Source organism: Asterias rubens, chromosome 1, assembly GCF_902459465.1.
Source record: "Asterias rubens chromosome 1, eAstRub1.3, whole genome shotgun sequence".
Taxonomy (NCBI): domain Eukaryota; kingdom Metazoa; phylum Echinodermata; class Asteroidea; order Forcipulatida; family Asteriidae; genus Asterias; species Asterias rubens.
Window position 1 is genome coordinate 12261950 of NC_047062.1, and position 17382 is coordinate 12279331.

The 17382-nt window shown below is 36.7% G+C and overlaps 1 protein-coding gene across 1 annotated transcript; it reads left to right on the forward strand.

Moving 5' to 3' along the window:
• The first annotated feature begins 291 nt into the window (after window positions 1-291).
• LOC117298174 lies at window positions 292-14807 on the forward strand. The gene is made up of 8 exons (XM_033781342.1): window positions 292-451; window positions 4746-4855; window positions 6439-6580; window positions 7468-8674; window positions 10505-10602; window positions 11727-11918; window positions 13106-13177; window positions 14444-14807. The coding sequence occupies exons 1-8, from the start codon at window positions 292-294 to the stop codon at window positions 14530-14532; spliced, it is 2070 nt and encodes a 689-aa protein (XP_033637233.1). The 3' UTR covers window positions 14533-14807.
• The last annotated feature ends 2575 nt before the right edge of the window (window positions 14808-17382 follow it).

A 17382-nucleotide genomic window follows, 5' to 3' on the forward strand; every position in this document is an offset into this window, starting at 1 on the left:
TTGGCCCATTGTTTGCTTAATGTATTCATTATTCATGAGTGAGTGATGCTGCCTTGGAACTTTCTACAGCGTCTGGCCAATCAGACGGCTGTACCAGGTTGTACTCATTTACATACAGCACATGCTATTGGCTGGTCTGCGGCAGGCAGTTTGCTATGGCAGCTTAAGCAGGGAAAGTATTTGTTGCAGATAAATCGCGTGACATTTTGAGTCTTTCGCTGAACTGCATGCGTGGGTTTCCCCAACAGTCAGTAGTTGTAGTTTCTTTGAGTAGTACGGACACCGGTAGACATGAAGTATTCAATGCATCAACAGTTTTATGATGGTAGTTTACAAGGCAGTATTTGTTCCATGGCGGAGGACTATAGTAATAGTACAGCTGCCGTTGGTTACTGCATTGCAGGGCAGGGAGTTGAGGCTTGCGTCCCCCACGGTGGGATGTTCATACACGGTAAGAAACAACCTTGTTTATGGTCAAACACAAAACGCTGTTTGTGTTGGCAACAGAATGTACATTTCAAACATGTGAGTATTGATTGACGAAAGACAAACCTACTTTTAAGAGTTAAGAAACAGTGTTGTTTATTGCCAAACACCAAATGCCGTTTGTGATGGCAGCAGAATGACAATTTCAAACATCTGATTGTTGATTGATGAAAAGACGGCTGGTCTCAGGTTGGGAATGCAAAAAACTCTGCGAACGAATGAACGAACAAGAGGTTGAATTCAATGATAATTTTTGGTCTCTCTTTAGGCACTGGACACCATTGGGATTTGTCAAAGACCAGTATTCTCACTTTGTGTATCCCTACAAATCTGTGAAAATTTGAACTCAATTGGTCATCAAGCTTGCAAGAGAATAATGAAAGAAAAAACACCCTTGTTACACACATTTGTATGCGTTCATATGCCTAGTAAAAGGCTTCAGGCCCAAGGTCTTTTTAATATTAGAGTGAGAAATTACCCCTTTCTCAAAAAACTATGTTACCTCAGATGGAGCAGTTTCTCACAATGGTTTATACCATCAACAGCTTTTCATTTCTTTTTACCAAGTAAGTTTGTATGCTTACACTTATTTTGAGTAATTACCAAAGGTGTCCAGTGCCTTTAAAATCTGAAGTTTGTGTTGAAAATGTGTTGATCATTTTAGTATTAAGCCTAACTTCTTTGACAGCAGTAGTTCAACTTTTCTTTTTAGTCTTTCAACAAGTGACTAATTTTAGAGGAACAATTTTGTGTTGTTCACACGTTTTTGTATTTGTTGATTTATTTATTTATTTTGCCTTGTTGCATCAGGGTTGCCCCCATCAGCTGTCAAATAACTGCTCTCTCAAGGGGGGTATTGGTGGTCTTTAATCAAAAAGGAAATGTTGCATTTAAAGATTTGTGTCTTAAACTCACTTTCAGATGAATAGGATAGTGGTAAACATTTGGAGGGTAGACGGAAATGTTAAGCAGTCTGCAAAAGGTTTTTAGCTTTCCATCAACTCACCACAAACCACTCACAATTATTTCACTTGAGTTTGTGGACCTGCATCATCACCACCCTCAGTTTTAATAGATCTCTTATGTTAACATTAATAGCTCGATTTGTGCATTTATACAACAACAATTTGAACTTCTTTTTATTATTTTTAGATTCTCATAGATCACAAAATTGCAAGACGTTACATTTACTTTCACTTCATAATACATATTTTTATACGATTTTGGACACAGTGGATTTTTTTTGAGAATTGTTGAGTTTTTATAGCATCAGCATTTGGCAATAGAATCATGTAAGGCAAAGAACAGCACTTCCAAATACTAAAAAGAAATGTTGTTTCTTTACAATAAATGTTGTTTCATTCTTATATAGCACACACACTGCTACAGCGTGCGCGCTCCCGGATTTGTGTGTGGCTCTGTGTATGCGCGCTGATCGATTTTGTGCAGTGTGATAGGACGATTTGTTACGAGATCGTTTATTGGTTCAACTTGTTGATGCCCAGATTGACAGATTAAAGTTCGTTAAATAAAGTTTAACTCAATGCAAACAACACTTTTATCGAAACTTAGGGGGCCCTAGATACGGCCTTTTGAAAGTCTGCTAGGTTGTGAAAAAGAAGTTATCTTTTGGTTTCTCATGCGAAACGGTACAAAACTACAAATTTTAAATCGAAAAATGACGGAGGAAAAACAATCCTATTCTCCAAAAAAGAGAGACTATGTAAAAGGGGATGTATTCATCTTTCTTTTTCTGCAAGCAACAAATTTTGATTTGTTGTTTTGGTTTTGACAGTCCAACAGTGGTCATGCTGCAAAATGGATTTCTTTGTGAGATTCTGTTGAATTCTCATCTGACTCAAGTTTTCTAAATTGTAATTAGGACCAACATTTGGTTGGCTTTTCAACAGAATTAAATGCAACTAATAGTATGGCAGTGACATCCTCTTTCCTTTTCTGATCACCCTAAATTTATAATAAAAAAAACCTATATACAGTGTTTTGATGAAGCTTGCCTGTTTTTAACTAGCTTGTACTGACCACAAAGCAAATGTCCATTAGTTTTAATTATGGATAGTTGAAAATTATATGTAAGGCGTATTTCAAAGGTTAGCAAAGTGATTTTCTTTTGTGGGCGTGTACCGCAGTGGTAATGTTCAGTTATTTTCATTCTTTGCAAACCAGTAAAGGGCAGATACTCGGAGGGCATTATTGTTGCAGTTTAGCCCAATTAAATAAACCATCCGATAATACATTAAGAACATTTTATACTAACCCTGAGAGCAGAGAACAGCGAACATAAGAAGCAAGGACTTCTGCCATAAACAGAGCCATGAAATTCAGCCAAGACATTTGTTCCTCACAAATCACGTCAGGTTGGTCTTGAAAAACAACAGAACTGTCTTACGTTCTTTCCTCAATGGATTATAAAGCTTGGGGCCATTTCAAGAGGTCAATCAGTCTTCTCATCTCCCGGCTCTTGCATACTTTGGTTCAAAGAATGCCTTCACACTGAACCCGTCCGTCCCTTACAAAGTGGGTTTGATTTTTTCCTTGGGAAAATGTTTTTCACGGTTGAAATTCAGAAAGGCAGCATCGCTGCATTTATAGGGTAAACTTGAATGTACCCCCCTGCGGCTAAATAGAAAAAGTGAGTAAAGGGGCAGCGTAGACTCATTCAGCTTGTCAGCAGGTGACCATACAGTATTTAACCCGGCCTCATGGGCTATTTTTTTGTTACCATTTACCCCGATATTTCTTACGCAGAGTTGAGTTTTTTTTTGGTTTTTTTTCATCAGGTCCATTCAGCTTTCTTTGTCAAACCCATCTTTGCGGAATACGATGATATATTGTTGCACTTTATCATCATTAAATTTGTTTCAAATGCCCTCTGGGAAAAAATTGGCTTCATTGTAATGCAATCCACAGTGTCTTAGACACAAGAGCGCAGAGGAACAATTGGTTTCCGTTATTTGGTGTAGATTTGAGAATTTGGAGTCTGATTTAGAGTCTGCGATACCCCGGGTTAGTCTACTTGCGCTCAAGGGAAGGTATACAAAAATCTGTAAGTGTGATCATTTGCTATTCAGCACAATTTTGAATTTTCTGAAATTGAACACCGTGCCTGATTTGGAAGTGGTCAGGCAGTCGTGTCTGCTCTCCATGCCCCCTTCTCGCTTCATCCGTTAGAGCGGAATTGAATAAGTAAACAGAAAGCTTAGAAATCGCAGTTTGTAATTCAATACAGCCGATAATTTTGATATCAAAAAAGTGAACGCAACAACAAAGGCTGCTCTGAAATTTCACTCAGAAATCTATCGTGACAAAGTTATAGGCTGCATACGCCACCGCTCAGATTTATGCTAAGAGTGTTCTATAAATGTGGAAAGTTCTATACGGACATGTACCCCCTAAAGGTATGCTATCTCAAAATGGTCAACAGTCTTTGGGGTCCTCTCAACAGAATGGGTATAAATAACACAATGCCATGGTCTTAGTTATCAATATGCCTTTCTTGGTCAAGACACTGAGAACAATTTTCCCAGTGAATTTGAGAAATTGCATATATATGTAGATTATGAACTTTTCTTGCACAAAAGGTCTCTCTGAGATTAAAATAGTGATGGATTTGTGCGATTTTGAAAGAAACAAACTCTATGTTTTGAAATGGTGCTTGCCTTCAGTAAGAAAAACAGGGGGGCAGCATTAACAGCATCAGAGTGTATGTTCTGACAAGCCTTAATAATGTGTGTTAAAACCTAAAACTGGTTTTTCTTCCCATAGAGCTGACTTTGCAGACAAGTAGCTAAGGATTGTTCTTGTGAACTGCTGATAATATTATGCAGAAAATTAGCAGACAATAAATGGTGAATGTGTGGTATATCGGAGCTGGAAACTAATCTCTTGCATGGCTAATTATCAAATTTCCTATAACTGGAACATGATACTGATTAGCAGAAACCAATTAATTTTGGATGAACGAAAAATGCTTATTTCTTTAAGGCATTTTATTTAAAAAGTTTTATGATACACCAAGTCAGAATACTGCATATTTCTTTAAGGAATTTGATTTTATGCATAAAAATATGTTTTGATACACCATGTGAGAATACTTGACTTTGACAATTACCAAAAGTATACCTTGTTTTTTGTATGAGTATTCTCTTTGCTGCATCTATTATAAGTTCCCGAAAATTATGTTGTTCCCCAACCATTAACCATGTGTGCCCCCCCCCCCCCCGCCATTTCTTATTCCTTAGATGGCGTGATCACCCCTGCGTTGTCTGCAAGTCGTAAGATGTTGTGTCAAGTATGTGGGGCATTATCATCCGGGCTTCACTTTGGCGTGTTCACCTGCGAAGGATGCAAAGTAAGGCAAACCAAAGAAACCTTTCATTTCACTTAGAGAGGCCACCGAAATTTAACTAGATTTCTTTCAGCCAAATGTTTTTTGTTTGTTATTACAATATTGTTTTCAATAATATTTGACCTTTGAATGAAACTCATTAATTAAAAGCTTCAGTTGCAATTAAAGCCATTGGACACTTTCGGTAAACAGCGGGTGGTATTGCCCAAAGGCCCACACTTTGTGAATCACAACTTATATATAAAATAACAAACCTGTGAAAATTTAGGCTCAATCGGTCATCGGAGTCGGGAGAAAATAACGGGAAACCCACCCTTGTATCCGCACGTTTCGCCGTGTCATGACATGTGTTTAAAATAAATCCGTAATTCTCGATATCGAGAATTGATACTGTTTGAATGTTTTCTCAAAAAGTAAAGCATTTCATGGAATAATATTTGAAGGGAAATCTTTCACCATTACCTTCTGTAAACCCTGTAAGTTATTTGTAAATCTGTGAATTTTTTGTTTTGTTTTTCTGTTCCGATAGTGTCCAACGGCTTTAAACCGAAAAGGTTTTAAGGTTTATTTGAACTTTTTCATTGTAAATTAACTGTCAAACCAATCCTATGATCAAGTTTTGCAAATCTTTATATCCTGTATTAAAGTCATTTGACACTTTCTGAACAGAACAAAAAATAAAAGTTCACAGATTTACAAATAACTTGCAGGGTTTACAGAAGGTAATGGTGAAAGACTTTCCTTGAAATATTATTCCATGAAATGCTTTGCTTTTTGAGAAAAAACATTAAAGCAATTATCAATTCTCGGTATCGAGAATAACAGGGTTATTTTAAAAACATGTCGTGACACGGCGAAACGTGCGTAAACAAGGGTGGGTTTTCCTGTTATTTTCTCCCGACTCAGTGAGACATTTGTACAGGTTTGTTATTTTATATATCAGCTGTGATACACAAAGTGTGGGCCTTTGGACAATACTGTTTATCGATGTTGTGCGATGGCTTTAAGTCAGATCTGCAAATGCGGAGAAGCAAATATTTTGTTTATACTGATTTCCCAGAAAAGAAACCCAATAAATGTATGAGTTTGCATAAAGCCTTTTTCATGAAAACAATTCTATTCAAGAAAGGTGTTTCTTCTTAAATGATTTTCTTGCAATTTTGTTGCGTATGTTGGGGTACAGCAAGTGAGGGTAGGCCTATTGGCAATTGACAATTTGAAAATTACCAAAAGTATACCCTGCCTTTACACCCCAAACATAAGTTCACAATTTTTAACAGCTTTATTTTATAGATTCAAGAAAGTTACAAGTTTTCATTTGACATATAGTTGAACAAATCTGCCGATGATAAATAGTAGTTATTTAACAACTGAAAACAAGTTTAAAAAGGACATAAACTCACGTCCATCAGCCATGTGCCAACAATGTTACATGTTTTTTTTGCAGTGTCTTTGGCATTCGAAATATTTGTTTAAATCTTTTTTCATTTTGAAACAGCAGTATATGTCAAAATTCGTTTCAGAGAAATTCATGCCACACAACTTTAACTTAACTGATTTTTTTAAACACGAATTGTTTTCATCAGTGCTTCTATAGACGGAGCATAAAGGAGGGGGCAAACTATGCCTGCGCTAAAGACCGTAACTGTGACATCACCATGGAGACGAGAAACTCTTGCAGGTTCTGCCGATTCCAGAAATGTTTAGCGCTAGGGATGTCAAAAGAAGGTGCGGGAATTTTCCTCCTTTTTTTCCCTTGAAATTTTAACATTAAATATGTCATTTAATTGAAGTCCCATGTGTTGTTTTTGAAGAGAAGGGGTTTCACCCCGGTGTCTGGCATGGCTGCGTAAAGTTTGCGCCACTGCCATTGTAACCATTGCAAGGTGCTGCAAGATGGGATGTATAATTCCAAACATAACTCTCTGCCCCTCTAGAAACATACAAGAGCACTTTGGGACGTCCTTCGAGTATGAAAAGCACTATGAATGGAAGTATTATTTCTTGAGTGTAGAGGTACAGATTTTTTAATTTACCAAGGGGCAATAGTTACTGATTAAGATTTACCAAGGGGCAATAGTTACTGATTAAGATTTACCAAGGGGCAATAGTTACTGATTAAGATTTCTCCAGGGACACTGATGTGCTACAGCACATGTTTCCTTTTAAAAATAGAATGCTCAGAAAACAAAATTGTTGTCCTCAAAATTTCACGTGCGTAATGTCATTAGCCGTCGATTTCACCAAACTCTTCCTAACTTAGGATTAATCTTAGGACTTAGGATGGGTTCAGTTCCATATCCGAATACGTAGGATGCATTGAACCCATCCTAAGTTAGTTAGAATGGGTTACTGGTTCTAACTCGAGTTAGGATTAATCCTAGCGTTTCGTGAAATTGGCTGCAGAAATGCAGTGATGACAAATTTCACAATTTGCCAGTTTCTCTTCAACTCTTGCCGAAACAAGATGACATTACAAAATTTTGCAGTTAAAAAAGGGGGAAATTTGATTGGAAACATTTCAAAAAATTGCCATGGTTTGAATCAATTACTGATTGTCATGTTTTCCTCTTTTCCCCCCATGTTTTGTTCAATCTCAAATGATGAAAATGTAGGAATAAAATTGGGACGTCGTCCGAAAGTGGACAGCGATGTTTTCCAGCAAGGATATTACCACCCAGGGGATATGGAGATGATTCACAGTCATGGTCAGCAGTATTCCTGGCCGGGTGCAGAGCATCTGGGTACACATTATCCCACTGTGTTCAAATCAGAGCCCACAGCCACGGACATTGAATCACACGGTGAACAACGTATTATGAATTACTCTTTGAAGCGTGAAGCGTACACAACGTGTGACCAGCACAATGGCCTGCATTACTCGCATCATGCCGGCTATTTAATGCCGAGCCAACAGCCCGATGTCAGCGTGGGCATGCCGAGCCCAGGCCAGGAGCGCTATGAGCAGATTTACGGCACCACAATGGAGTGCGTCCACCCACAGCAGCAGGTTTATCTACAACCCGATTCTCACCCTCATCATGTCCCTATGTCAAACCCAGTACCCATTATGAATCCACCCGCCCAGACATCAATGGAGCATCAAGATACCTCAAGAAGCTGGACTGCCGAGCTAAGTCCGTCAAGCAGTATTTCATCGGCTAGTGAAGATGCTTGGGAAGCAGGCTCCATGTTTCAGAGTAGCTTACCCTCTTCAGTAACCCTGACACTACCGGAGGTACACAGTGGTGCTGTCGCAGCTATGGCTTATGCTAATCTATACCGGGGTAAAAACGAAAGCCCTTCCTCTACATCGTCATCACTTTCAGCAGCTGAGCGCTTACAAGAGGACGATTGCTCGCCGTCCAAAAAATCCACAGACTTGAGTTTTCCAATTCCGAATGACCTAGAGAAAGATTCACGTAGTTACACTGAACTTGTACCCCGGAAAAACATCGAGAAAAGTGGCTCACAAACATTAAGTGAACAGCATGAGGCAACTGTTTATGCGAACAACCTACAAGCTGTGCGCAGTGCTTTGGCGCTGTCACCTAAACCAGCATCGCTGGCTTGTACCAATAATAATATCGGTGAGGCATGGGTGGAACATGACAGGAGGCAACAGAACATGAGACTCGATCCTGCCGCTATACTCTTAGATCTTGCTCATCCTCAAGGAGGACTCAAGATGGGGCAGGAGGGTGTGTCAACGGGCGACGTTCAAGGAGATGAAAGTCTCCTGCATGACATCACAGCGTTCTTTCTGGAATTGAAGATGAGTATCTTAAGGCAGTGGAAAACTCATTGTAGCGAGGTAAGAAAGTCCAAGATAAATAAGTTATTTATTTATTTATTTATTGCAAAATCTTAAAGCCATTGGACACTTTTGGTAAACAGTAATGTTCAAGGCCCACACTTCGTGTATCACACTTTTTATATAAAATAACAAACCTGTGAAAATTTAGGCTCAATTGGTCATCGGAGTCGGGAGAAAATAATGGGAAAACCCACCCTTGTTTCTGCACGTTTGCCGTGTCATGACATGTGTTTAAAATAAATCCGTAATTCTCGATATCGAGAATTTATATTGTTTTAATGTTTTCTCAAAAAGTAAAGCATTTCATGGAATAATATTTCAAGAGAAGTCTTTCACCATTACCTTCTGTAAACCCTGTAAGTTATTTGTAAATCTGTGAACTTTTTTTAAATTTTTTCTGTTCCAAAAGTGTCCAATGGCTTTAATACAGGATATAAAGATTTGCAAAACTTGATCATAGGAATGTTCTTTTTGTTTTAAGTGGCCGACATAAACAACAAACTAAAGAAAGCAGAAAAAAAAGGACACAATGAATAAACAGAACAAGTACTTAAAATACAGTTTCTTGTATAAAACATTTAAAAATTTCAATGGAGGAGGAATTTTAAATAGAAGAAGGAATATTGTTTGAAACTGTAGGTTGTTTAAAACACCCAAAACTGTGTTTAGGGACAACAACATCAAAAGAGTCTGCATTCCGTGCCTATGGATTTTTTTTACATTTCTTTTTAATCTTCTAATATTCTAACCTTTAATCTTCTTAATAAATCTTAGGAGCAGTAGGTAATTTTTTCATTTAAGCTTTAAAACAAAAATTGCAATACCATATACCGAAGACTGAGAACAACAATCGGACCCCAAATTATGAAAACAAACGGCAGACTATGGATTACCCCAAAACAAACTAAATCACTAGCTGAAAGAGTCTTAATGTACCCATGTTACAACCATTTCAGGGGTGACAAGTTTCAGACTTTGATTTCTGTCTGGTAAAAAAAAATCACTGTTGATTTCTTTAGATGAAAAAAACACCATTAACTGCTTTTCTCAGTACTATTTAAGCTGATCCCAGGATCCCCTCAAAATTGATATTACCAAAGGGTCAACAAATTAACGCAGATTGCAGCAATAATAAAAAAAAAAGCAGTGGTTCGTGTGGTCTCCACATTGTTTTTTCTTGACTTTGGTAATAATTGAGATGGAAGTGTGTTTCTCTTTAGGAATTTGTACCAGTGTGAAATTCACAGTCAGTAAGCTTTCAATTGCTTTCAATTACCAATCTTGTACACTACATGTATCTCTGTCATGAAAAGATTTGATGTCAATGGATTCAATAAAAATTTCAATAAATTTAGTAAAACTATGTTAACGATGACTTAAAGGAACATGGTCCGCCATTTATGGCCGACCGTGTTAGTCGGCGAGGTAAAAGGAAAACCACGCAATTTCGAGTGATACTTGTGTGGATCATTATATTCTTCTTTTAAAATATCTTTCTAATCATATGCATTTTATAACAAACAGTTACAAACGCTTTTCAAAGACCAACTCGACCGATCCAAGGCAACATGTTCCTTTAATTTCAGGATAACAAGCTTACACACCCAAGCTATGAAATATGCACATTATAAGCCTTGCTGGAGATATAACATTGAAACCCTGTTAGCATTGCAGCATTTCATACAGGATACTGGTATTTATATTAAGCCTTCAAATAGAAATTGTCATTTTATTTTTTGACAGCACCACATCCTTGGTATATTATCGCCATTTTGTTTATACTCCATTGATCCCTAGCATTGTTCTCTTTTTTCTTGGAAGGTTTGCTCTCTAAGTAAGGATCTTGACATCAGTTGGGAGGACGTTGGCAGTTTTGTCAATACCGACAGAACAATCGCTGACCACGTCAGATGTTTCGTTAATAAGGTTTTAAGTAAGTCATACTAATTTCCTTTTTACCTTTAAAGGCACTAGACACCTTTGGTAATTGTCAAAGACCAGTCTTCTCACTTGGTGTATCTCAACATATGAATTAAATAACAAACCTGTGTAAATTTGAACTCAATTGGTTGTCGAAGTTGCAAGATAACAGTGGAAGAAAAAACACTGATGTCGCACAAGTTGTGTGCTTTCAGCTCGAATTCAATGCAAATATTTTAGTGAGAAATTACTTGTTCACAATGTTTATACTAACAACAGCTCTCCATTGCTTGTTACCAAGTAAGTTTTTATGCTAACAGTTATTTTGAGTAATTACCAAAAGTGTCCAGTCTCTTTAAGATAGATGCTGCTATGAGCAAAGCCGGCGGTCTTTCATACCTTGTGTTTTGCATTATACCACTTTTCATTTTGTAAGCAGTTTGCAACAACTAATTACCTTTGAAAGCAAATTCTTATAATTAATTAATATTTTATACGTCAGTAGGTCTACATGAAATAATATTGTACAAGTTTGATGATTTGAACAAAAGCAATTGTGGCTTTTCACATTTATGTTTATTTGTACATTCTTTTAGTTGAACTTTTCCACATGAATTTGTTTTCACAATTGTTTAAAATCAGTATGGTAACAACTATCCTCAACGCACATTTGCACATTTCTTTTGCAATATCCATTTCAACCCTTTCAACAACATCATTTATTTTCATTTCACATAATTTGTGTGCAAGCATCATACAAAATTATGAGTTACTTAAAAAAAGGAAAACACAAATGGTACTATATTACAGTAGGAATAGTGCAGAGTTATTGAAATCCCCGGTAAAGCGTTTGCTTGATCTGAGAATGGCATACAACATAAGACAGACAACGGACACAAAAGAGAATTCTTTTTAGAAATATGAGTGTATGAATCTTTATGGCTGTTTACAAATAAATGTGGACAGGCACAATTTCCAACAAATCTTTTCTTTACAAAAATGTGTTACATACAAAGGACAAGGAAAATCCCCCCCCCCCCAATTAAAAAAAATAAATAAATAAAATTATAAAGAAAGTGTTTTCTGGTTGTGTTGAAGTGGATTTTTAAACCATTCTTTTCTCCTCTGGTTTTAAAGGTTTAGTGCAGAAGAGGAACATATCAGGCGTAGAACTGATGTACTGGAACTCACTATCCGTCGTTGTCAAAACCTGTTTACTGTTAGATATCTCAACGAAAGGTCACTTAAAGGTCACCGGAGGTCATGAACTCCCGCATTTACTGACGGAGGAAGCTGCTTGTATCTGCATTTTGACATTGTTCTCATCAGGTAAGATATAAGTTAATATTTTTGCCCATAAGAAATAATCCTGAGTACCCCTGTTGATTACAAAACCAACAGCGCCAATAATATAATTAAGAGGAATCAATGAAGAAATGTTAAGTTTTAGATGGAGGAGGAAAACCCAATTGGGGGAAAACCCAGTCAGGTTGGGGCTGAAAACCCAATCCGTGTACGAGCTATGGTCTGAGGTGGGATTCGAACCGGGTCCACAGAGGGGAAATAATCCACTGAGCCATTCTGATCCCCCATTCCAGGAACCAATTATAGTTTGGGTGTTGGGGATATTGATTTTTCCATTGCTGCACCTTTGGAGGAAGCTACCTAACAACATCAGACTGTCTTCTTCAACATACATTATTTACAACTTCTCTTAAAGGCATTGAACACGTTTGGTAATTAATTGTCAAAGACCACTATTCTCACTTGGTGTATCTCAACATGTGCATAAAATAACGAATCTGTGGAAATTTAGGCTCAATTGGTCATCAAAGTTGGAAGAGAATAATGAAAGAAAAAACACCCTTTGTCGCAAAAAATTTGTGAGTTTTCAGATGCATAATAAAAAACTTGAGTGAGAAATCAAGTTTTATACAATCAACAGCTCGCCATTGCTCGATCAAGAAAGATTTTATGCTAAAAATTATTTTGAGTAAATTACCTATAGTGTCCAGTGCCTTTAACCTTACCTATTCTTAAGAGCTTATTCAGACTCCAAACTAGGTCACAATGGCCTCTGTCAAGGCCATGTCCTCCTTTTATGGTATTGCATTAAAAAAAATCTGCTGATGATAAGTGCTAGATAATTACCAACTATAAAGGAATAATTGCCGGGACCCCAACACTGTCTCAAGTCCATTAGCCATGTGCCAACAAATTATTTTTTGTTAAATACATTTTTTTTTAACGCAAATTTGCTCCAAACAAGGCTAAAAGCCACTCTTGGTAAGAAGAACAATAAAGATGAAAATAACTCAGTAAAAAAGCTGTTGGAATTATGACTGTTTATCATGTGTATTTTGTTCACCGTGCGTTGCATATGCAGAATGTTTCTCGTTATTTTTACAGTATCATCTGTAAAAGTTCGTAAACAGAAACAAATCTAAAAATAAATTATTTTTGAGAAAGGTTGTTCCACCAATCTGTAGCTTGTTTTTGTTTGTCAGCAGCTGCAGTAACTGGTAAAGATTCTCATATAATGGACGCCTGTCAGTGGATCTGTCAAGCAGCCCAGGACTACCTCAGAGGTGAGACTTACAAGCAGTTATTTACTCATTCACTGTCTTAAAAAAACACTTATTTGCTCGTCCAGTGCCCGCTTTTGTTTTGAGGTTTAAACAAAATGCTCCGGCTTTTTGAAATATTTTTAAACTCTGTATTGGGAAAACATAAATAAGTCTTTCTCAACAAACAAAATGTATTTTGCTAAATTCTTTTGCCACGGTACATCCCAATGTCAAGAGCATTTTGTTTGTGTGATAATGCTCTCTCGTGTTAACATAAATTATAAAGATTCTATATAGATTTTTCCTTTTACTCACAACAAATTTTCTGGTCCAGTAAACATTTTGAGCTGCACGCCCTGCAGTCCTGTGGTTTTTTCTTCCACTCAAAATTTGAACGGTGGTTAATAATTGGCCAATGACCGATAACAGTCATTGGTTACAGCAGCGAAAACGTAACATCTTACATCCATCTTGTCAGTCAAGATTTACATCGAGACATCATTCTTGCCTCAAGTCAGATGAATATTTTACTTGTATGTTCATTGGAAAAAAGGACTTGTATCAGAAATAGTAATAGTGTACAATGCTTTTACCACTTTTATGGTCCAGTAATCCATTCTTTCCAACTGAACATCCTTTGTCCTCACCACTTAACTCCTGTCGGTCTGTAGCCACGAATTGTTTATCAAATAGAAACTTTGATTTGCTATAATTTTCCCGTTTTTTTTCTCCCCTCTTTTTCTCTATAAGTTGATATGTATTTGTTTGTACTTGATTTATGCCTCTGAAGAAGGTCCGGTTTGGATCGGAAGCTAAGGCCACCTACCCTACTCATTATAAGTAGTATAAGTGTTACATATCTTGTTTGAGAATAAAAAAAACACACAAGGGAAAACTGACTTTGAGCAAAGGTATTGACCAAAGAAGGAGACCAGGTATTGACCAAAAATAGGGCTAGGTACTAGCAAAGTTGGTAGAACAAGGTCGAATGGTTCCCAAGTAAAAAAACAAAATGTTTCAGCTTGTACGCCTGCATGTTCATTTGCATGTCACTTGTTTGTGCTGTTTCCCAAAATACATTAGTGCCCCAAGGGTGTTTTTTTCTGTCGTTATTCTCTTGCAACTTCAATGACCAATTGAGTCAAAATTTTCACAGATTTGTTATTTATGCATATATGCTGGGATACCCCAAGTATAACATATTCGTCTTTGACATTTTACCAAAAGTGTTCAGGGACTTTAAGAGCAACGATTTCAATAGTATTTTCTTCTTAATTGTTGTTTCAGAGAAGTGTGAGACAGAGGAGCGTTTCCAAGAGGTGATTCAGCTTCTCCAAGGAGAGTCAACATTACCACTCATCACCTCATCAGCTTAAAAACCAAGACTAAACGTCCATCCATCTCCAGTACTAAAGATCTCTAGCATTGACATCATTCTGCTCCACATCTTAGAGGTAAAAAAACCCAATGGGAATCGCACAGCTTTGGAAAACTCATGAGAACTGCACAGAGTGGGCCAATGAGCAACCTTTTTGACACCTGAGGGTTTTTGTCATAGATTACTCGAGTTTCTGACAAGACTTTAACTGACTTCAAAAGAGGAAATATGTAGTCCATTTTCACAGTAGATTCAGGTAGTCGATAAATTCTCGAAAAATGTGAAGACTGTTGTATATTTCGTGATTTGTTTTATTTATATCTTTTCAGTCACACCCTTGGCCACACTCATTGTCAAGTTCCCTAAATGCAATTACCCAAAGCACAGGAAGAAAAACAAAAGATCCTTTCATCATCAACCCTGAGACTTAATAATATATTTTTTGTATATATTGGCAGATAAATTTTCCCTCGTATTGGTAATTTAATATCTGTCTCCACACAGCCTCCATCATTTTAAGATGTAGTGCCTTCATTGAAAAACAACCCTGTATGACAAGCAGCACTTATTTTGGGGCAGTAATTTTTTTTTAAAGCATTATAACTTTTCATTGTTAATTTTTAATAATAGACATAATCTCCTGATGTGTATTTCTACCTCTAAAAATACTTCTTTGTCTACTGGACTTTGTTAAACAAAATGGAAGAATCAAAGTCTTTGCTTCTATCACTTAAAGGCAGTGGACACTATTGGTAATTGCCAAACACTAGCTTTCACAGTAGGCGTACCTCAACATATGCATAAAATAACAAACCTGTGAGAATTTGAGCTCAATCGTTCATCGAACTTGCGAGGTAATAATGAAAGAAAAAACACCCTTGTCACACTAAGTTGTGTGCGTTTAGATTGTTGATATTGAGACCTCAAGTTCTAAACCTGAGGTCTCGAAATCAAATTCCTGGAAAATTACTTCTTTCTCGAAAACTATGGCACTTCAGAGGGTGCCGTTTCTCACAATGTTTTATACCATCAACCTCTCCCCATTACTTGTCACCAAGAAAGGTTTTATGCTAATAATTATTTTGAGTAATTACCAATAGTGTCCACTGCCTTTAACAAAAGTACAGCAGGAAAAGGAATCTTAGTTAATTGTTAGCATTTTTTGTGACATTAGGGTCGACACTTTATACTCAACTTTTTACCTTACTTCTCTCACATCTCTTTGTTACGCATCATTCTTTGTTTAGTCCCAAATGTGTAGTCAGTTTAAACCATTTATTTAAACAAGTGCAGCTTTTTCTTTTTTAGTGACTACCAAACTTTTGTTTTATGACAAGTTGTATAATTTATAGATACCCATTTGTTGTCAAAGTTGTTAAATATCTGCTTTTAAATTGTCTGTACAATGCCTGCAGGTAGAAAGTAGCTGCAGTGGGCCATATTTGTTACTTACTGCCATTGTCGTTATACACCTTTGTGGTTTAATTTATCCATTTTTTTTAAAATAGAAAACTCAAGTAAAGAACCTTATCAATATATGGCACTGTTGAAAAAAACATTGCCCATAAATAAATAAGAAACATTCCCAGAACGATAGTTTTACAGCAACTTTGAAAGAAAGACCTTGTTGTCTTACATGATATTCCTTTGTTATTATAGGTCTGACAATTCACTGGTAAAAAAATGCATACACTTATCCTGCAGCCCGATGTCTAACCAGTAACAGATTCTGTTAATTTTTTTTCAAATTCAATTTTGTTTATCTCCAACCATTTAATATAATAAGTCACTGCTGCAAAACTTAGACATGATGGAAATATATCTAATTATATCTTCTATTTTTTCATTATACATTATGATAAATGCATTTTGTTTTGTCCATGTCAAACAAGGCATATTTTATTCTGATCTAGTGCTGTATATACGTTGTCTTGAAGCATACACAAACCTAAGTCCATTTCTGGTGTGTGTGTGTGTGTGTGTGGAAAGTATTTATTCAACAAGAAGTCCTCTCTGTTTAGAAACAAGATGTGACATTTATGGCAAATTGCCGACCGCCACTCAGGCACGACAATATGAAAAGGGCCACTTTGTGACATAAAGGATTTTTGCATGTAATTGAATTGCGCGTGTTTTTCCATTGCCACCAGCCGTGCTCGTGTTAAAAGCTTCCCCAAACTGACAGACAATGCTCATTTGTTGACAGTCTCCATACCCCTAGAATCAGCGCAACACAACAATCACACACACAGCTAGTCTGTCATGCAGTTCCATTCAAAGCACTGATTTGATTAAATTGTTGCTTGAATTGGCTGGTGACACATAGATGGTTGTTGGGGGAAAAAAGACGACCAAATAATAGTCTGTCCGAACCATTTAAGCTATCTGACCATTTACCATGGCTTTAAGAAATTAGACAATTGTACAGTCTCTTGAAAATAGCGGGGATGAGTCGCCAATAATTAACAAAGACGCCAAGCTGAAGAGACCTAGATAAATTCTACAGTATCTTCAATCAGTGTGACATGGTGTTCCTGATTGAAAAGGGTCTGATTCAATGTTATTATAACCCCTGTGATTTTGATGGAGAAATAGAGAAACAGAAACAGTCTGAAATAATTTTGAGTTTTTTATTATGTAACTTTATATCAGTAAATAAAAATCCCCTTGGGGTAAACTTCTTAGATAATTGCATATTGGTCCACATTAAAGGGAAGGTATACATTTGGCAATCACTCTAAAAACTTTTTAAAAATGATGAAAAATAGGGGTTAGAAGCCAGTTTTTTGTACTCTGAGAAACATTTCACTTTGAAATGATTATGGTTATGTAAAAAGAAATCAGTTCC